Source organism: Prosopis cineraria, unplaced genomic scaffold, assembly GCF_029017545.1.
Source record: "Prosopis cineraria cultivar Desert tree isolate PC_DT_omini unplaced genomic scaffold, ASM2901754v1 PC14, whole genome shotgun sequence".
Lineage (NCBI taxonomy): Eukaryota > Viridiplantae > Streptophyta > Magnoliopsida > Fabales > Fabaceae > Prosopis > Prosopis cineraria.
The window spans coordinates 23,050,176-23,056,486 of NW_026555345.1; the positions used below are offsets into that span (position 1 = coordinate 23,050,176).

Consider the following 6,311-nt stretch of genomic DNA (forward strand, 5'->3'; position numbering starts at 1 on the left):
ATTAAAAACAAACATACTTGTTAGGCCTCTCTGGCCACACACCTTGCTAATACACTAAATTAAGCTAGTTGAACTTAATTAATCCAGTTTAAAATCGAGGATGTTACAGCATTGGGCTTAATTTCTAATCTCCATATTGTTCTGATTCTAGCCCACATTAGGCCCGCTTAGTTGGATATTTTCTTTTCCTATAAGTTGGCATCTTTGCTTTGACTTTTCCTGCTCCTTTTCTTTCCCCTTATAAATCAAGATTTGACCTTTTAAGATGATATTTTTTTGCCTCCTTATCACTATACATGATAGCTTCTTTAGTCTTCCCATCTAAAAGTACATGACTTTCTCTCTCCTTATTCCTGAAGCTTTTTGCCATTTCAACTTCCCCTTCCAAGTTGTCAAGGACCTAGATCTTAGAGGTTGTGGTCAAGGACTTCTTTGCTCTAGGTTTTCTGATAAACTTTACTTGTTCTTGTCTATTATCTGTAGGTTTTTCCTTCTTCTAACAGCGAGGCTTTCTTGTTTGATGCATCAAGTTCCAGGTTTCATATAAGTTCTTGGCGCCAGGTTATTTTTTCATTGGAGGAGGTGTCAGTGTGCTTGGACTAGGTGCTTCATTTTGGTTGCAAGATGATCCATTTGCCCTATATTGTCGAGGGTAATTTTCCCTTCGATGCCCATACCGTTCACAAGCAAAGCAGATTTAGGTAAAGCCTTTATACACCATATTAAAAACAGAGCTTGCAACTATGACTCTTGGCATAAGTTTTTTCTAGAGGTCAAGCTCCATACAAAGCCTTGCAAACTTCCCTATTTCTATTTGTGCCTCATTTTCCATGAAATCAGCAAGGTTTTTCATGTCAACCTTAAAAGGTTTACCAATCCTCTCTCCTAGTCTTGAAATAAAATTCTTGTTGTAGCAATGCATTGGAATGTTTGGGATTCTAACCCAAGTAGCAACTCTTCCTAAAGGATTATAGAAAGGATCAAAATAAGGGGTCCATCTTTGAACCAAGACACAATGTTACTTGACCACCCAAGGACCTTTATACAACACCTTCTTATAGTACACCACCTCCTAGTTAGCATCCTTAAATCTCACCACAAATAGTTATTGGGTAGATCTATCAACTCAAAACTTTTAATCTCCCACAAGTTTCCTAAATAATCTTTTAAATCATAGAAATTAAAATGTTTACCTAGAATTGTGATGATCAAATTGAATTCCTCTTGAGTAATGGGAACTTCTAAGTATAAGTTTTTCAGCTATTGGATTTCTTCTGAAGGTTCAATAAGGGTCTAGTTGATTTCATCATCATCCAATATCAGATCCTCATCTTTAATAATTTTACCCTCATTAGCAACTCCATTTGTTCCTAATAGGAAGTCTCTATAGGAAGTTTGTTTCTACTCTTGTTTGTGTTTACTTTCACCTCTAATCTAGTCTTCCAAGATAACAAAGGTAGTTTCGCTAGCTTCGTCACCAATGTCCATTATCGTCTCATCCATGATATCTTCCACTATAGGACTTGTCGAATTATATGTCAATTTTTTTCCCTTTGAATCTGGAGGAGAGTCATCCGTAGGCCTGCCTGGAGGTGGCTTCTGATGACTTGAGTCATCAATGAGAAAAAAAACCACAAGATCAGCATAGAAACCAAGAGAGAGAGAACCAAAGGCTTGCCCAATTAGTGAGATTGAATTATTGAATTGCAACAACTAAACAAGTTACCATTAAAACAATAATAATCCATACCTTAGTTGATTATTGGTTTAAATATAATCCTTTAATTAGCTCCTTGTAAAACACAAATCCTGTTGGGGGCTTTTCTTTTCCATTCTCCTAGATTAAAAGCTCATATCCTTGCATAAAGTGTTCATCAGATCCATACTACAATGCACTTGTATTGTTAGAACAATAATCAATTTTGTTGTGCAAAAAAACAAAAACATAATCATTTTATAATTAATATATTGACCTTTATTCAAATTCAAATATATATATATTTTTTGAATGTTGAATGTTGAATATTTAATGTTCTTCTTAATTTAAATTATTCTGGGACCAACCAAGTTGCTAAATCAAAACTCAAGAGGTTATTCCCGCCTTGGAGCCCAGATCAAAAGCATACGTTTTCGGAAAAAGCAGCTACAGAGAAATATTATACAGTTACGCACATGCGTTCGCGTCTGATTCCATTCCTTCCAAAGCAAAGGCACAAAAGAAGCAAGATCATATGAGTGCTATCAATAGTGACGACAACTAATTAAACACTGGCTTGGCACCTTGCGAGGAACTCCTCCAGATCAGGGGGCTTGAAATACCCATACATGAAGGAAATTTTTAGGAAAAATTGAAGAGAACAAACTGATTTCTTTGCAAAGCTAACTGAAACATCCTAGTTTCATGAAAAAGATGTCACATTTCTACTTTACATCTAATGTTCTTGAACACCCAGTTGCAGATTTGGTTTCCCCGTTAAGCACCTGTCATCGGGAGAATTAAGGCCAAGGTGCGAGACTGTGATTGAAGAATGTACTCTCTACTGATTTTGTCATGCGTTCTGATTTGTTGTTCAAGACTACGTCTGTGGTGGTGGGTTTAGCTCGGAGTGGAAGAATCTCTCATGCACGCAAATTGTTTGACGAAATGCCAATCAGAGATTCTGTTGCTTGGAATGCCATGATAAGTGGCTATTCTCAATTGGGACTTTACCACGAAGCTCTGTCTCTCTTCGGTGACATGAGAGTCTCCCATTCTAGACCAGATAACTTTTCGTTCTCTGCAACGCTGAATGCGTGTGCAGGCGCTTGCCATCTTCAAACTGGAACAAGAATTCATGCTATGATTGTTGTTTCAGGGTACTCATGTTATCTTCCTGTATGTAATTCGCTGATTGATATGTATGGAAAGTGTTCGAGTCCTGACCATGCAAGCAAAGTCTTTCATGAGATGAGCTATAGGAATGAGGTGACATGGTGTTCGCTTTTGTTTGCATGTGCAAATTCCGGTCTGTTCAGCATGGCCAATGACCTGTTTCATAGGATGCCTATAAGGGTTGAAATTGCTTGGAATATAATGATTGTGGGATATGCTCAAGGTGGAAAAGTTGAAGCATGCCTGGATATGTTTAAAAAAATGTGCGAGAGTTTGTACCTTCCTGATCAATGCACTTTCAGTGCTCTCATGAACGCTTGTGCTGGTTTATCAGATACTTTATATGGATGCATGATTCATAGTTTCATTATTAAATCTGGCTGGACCTCGGCTGTAGAGGTAAGGAACTCAATTTTGAGCTTTTACTCTAAATTAGGTTGTCATGATGATGTAATAAAAGTACTTCGGTCCTTTGAAGTTGGTGTATTCAATCAAGTGTCCTGGAATGCCATCATCGATGCCCATATGAAAATGGGAAATACCCAGGAAGCTGTTCTTGCTTTCCAGAAAGCTCCTGAGAGGAATATTGTTTCTTGGACTTCTATGATTGCAGGGTATACAAGAAATGGTGATGGAGAACAAGCTCTTCATATGTTTGCAGACATGGTGAGAGAATCAATCCAGCTTGATGATCTAGTTGCTGGAGCAGTCCTTCATGCGTGTGCTAGCTTAGCGTTGCTAGAACATGGGAAAATGATCCATAGTCGTGTAATTCAGTCCGGCTTACACAATTACGTCTATGTTGACAATAGCCTGGTTAATATGTATGCTAAATGTGGGGACATCGAAAGTTCAAGGCTTGCATTTTATAGCATTGTTGAGAAGGATCTGATCTCTTGGAACACAATGTTGTTTGCACTGGGACTCCATGGGAGAGCTAGTGAAGCTCTGTACATTTATCAAGAAATGGTAGCATCTGGTGTAAAACCAGACGAAGTAACCTTCATAGGGATTCTAATGACTTGCAGCCACATGGGGCTTATAGACCAGGGCCTCAAGTTTTTTGAATCAATGAGGTTAGATTATGGGCTTCCCCATGGAATAGATCATGTAGCTTGCATAATAGACATGCTTGGAAGAAGTGGGTATGTTGCAGAAGCCAGAAACATTGCTGATAAGTATTCAAAAACCATCACTGAAAGGACCAACTCACAGGAAGTTCTGCTTGGTGCTTGTTATTTTCATGGAGATATAGGAACTGGGGGTGTTGTGGGAGAAGATTTGAAGAAGTTAGAGCCATTAAAAGATGATGCTTATGTGTTATTGTCAAATTTGTATAGTGCAAGTGGGAAGTGGAAGGAAGCAGAGAGGTTAAGGAAGGAAATGGTGGATCAAAGAGTGAAGAAAGTGCCTGGAAGTAGTTGGATTGAAGTGAAAAATAAGGTTGCTGCTTTTGTTTCTGGAAACAATTCACATCCTCAAATGGGTGACATATGCAAGATAGTTTACCTTCTTGAATTGGAAATGAGGCATCCTTGCCCTGCTCATTTTTATTTTATTGGACATTCTCTGCGTGGATACATGTGATGTGATAAGATAGAGTGATAGAAAATTAACGCATCTGTCAAGATATAAAATTAACACATCTGTCAGATACAAAATTAACATATTAGTTAGAGTTATTTAACTCCAACCTTTTTATTAATGAATTCAGAAACTAAATTCTTACTTGGGAGTTGGCCATATCCACTTTTGGACTTCATTTGAATGTGCTTTCAACAAAATTAGTTTCAATAAAAAATGTTAAACAACTTTGGACACCCTTAAAGTTTCAGGTGAGTTCTTGAATGGAAAAGCTAGGTTATCAAAGCGGTCTTTAGTTTATTCTTTAAACAACAACTTCAAATTATAATAACAATTTTTTTTTGGCAAAAGAAAAGTTATAATAACATTCTTGTGAATTGACACAATTAAAGAAATGGTGTTGAAAATTTCAAGTTATCATATTACCAATTCATGTCCATTATAGCCGAAGGTACTCTATTGTGTGATGTGGTGAGCATGGGTGCATAAAAATTCTTGAGAAGTGGGAGGAGTGTGCATGACTCGATTAGCTTTTCCTAAAATGTGTCATTTCACTTATCTTCACCTAGTTGATTTATAATTAGGTTGAACTCTCTTTCTTTTAACTTAGGCTTCATAGACCTTTTGTTTTTGGGCTTGGTGTTTAGAATTTAGTATAGACAATTATAATAGTCATTTTGAAAATAAAACTTGTCCCAACATACATAGAAGGACACCACATATATATATATATGGAACTTGAAGCTGCTTTGAAGGAAGATACACCACTAAATTGTTAGAGTCCTCTCAATAAGCATGAATATGTCCACAAAGATTATTTGCTCTTGGTGCCCACAAAATCTCTAAACTTGAAAGTAACAATACCTATAGAGGAATATTTCCAACAAAAGCATTGAATTCTCTTATGAAGCTATTAAACAAGCTCTTATAAGGAGAAGCATGATTATCATTTAAATTAGTCAATACAAGCCATTGGCTATCCCTCTTGGAATCCTTCCTGTGAGACTATTTCTAGAGACATCTTGAAGTTTGAAGGGATACAGCCTTCTAAGATATTCCCATCGAGTAAAAGCGTGACAACAGTGGTGATGCTATTCTGTGAGGTAGCACAAATGAGTAGAGAAGAGCAAAATTAGATAACTTATGCAAAATACACCACAATATTTTTCCCATAATTTACATTTTATAGCATTGACAAGTCCAAGTTCATATATTTATAAATAAAATTCAATATATTGACAAACCAATGTTTATAATTGGTAAGTTCATATGTTGGTAAAGTTCAAAAATTAATAAGTAAAGGTTTGAATATTGATAACTACAAGCTCAAATATTCACAAGTAAAAATTTATATATTAAAAAGTTAAGATTCAGAATTGACAAGTTCATATATTAATGAAATTAAAAATTGACCAGTAAAAATTCAAATATTGACAAATTCAAGTTCATATATATATATATATATATATTATATATATATATATATATATTCACAAATAAAAGTTCATATATTGGCAAGCATTTGTTAACAATAAAGTCAAAAGTATATCGTTTTTAAAAGTTTTAACCAAAAATAAGTTTAAAATTTCAGACATTATTGAATCTATAGTTTAAAGGTAAATTTATCATTTAACCCTAGTTAAAAATGGGAAGGGAGGAGTATGTTTACTAAGTAAACAAATTTTTGTTAGTTACGAAGGTCTATGGATGATAAATGGAGAATCATAAAGTTAGAACCTTCAGGATTTTACATTAAATTAGGGTTGGGTGATGAGAAAGATGATGCCAGGCATTTGCTAGGGCTAGATAGAGTTGGCCCAATTGGAATATTCAAAGGCAGTCAATTTAAGAATAG

General features: G+C 35.7%; 1 protein-coding gene across 1 annotated transcript; it reads left to right on the top strand.

Moving 5' to 3' along the window:
- Window positions 1-2,095: 2,095 nt before the first annotated feature.
- LOC129292376 (pentatricopeptide repeat-containing protein At2g36980, mitochondrial-like) lies at window positions 2,096-4,459 on the top strand. The gene has a single exon (XM_054929940.1). It carries the CDS (start codon window positions 2,552-2,554, stop codon window positions 4,457-4,459), a length of 1,908 nt encoding a protein of 635 aa, XP_054785915.1. The 5' UTR covers window positions 2,096-2,551.
- Window positions 4,460-6,311: the final 1,852 nt, after the last annotated feature.

Excerpts from the sequence above, each read along its gene's own strand:
- LOC129292376 (XM_054929940.1), top strand. The coding sequence starts at position 2,552 with ATGCGTTCTGATTTGTTGTTCAAGACTACGTCTGTGGTGGTGGGTTTA.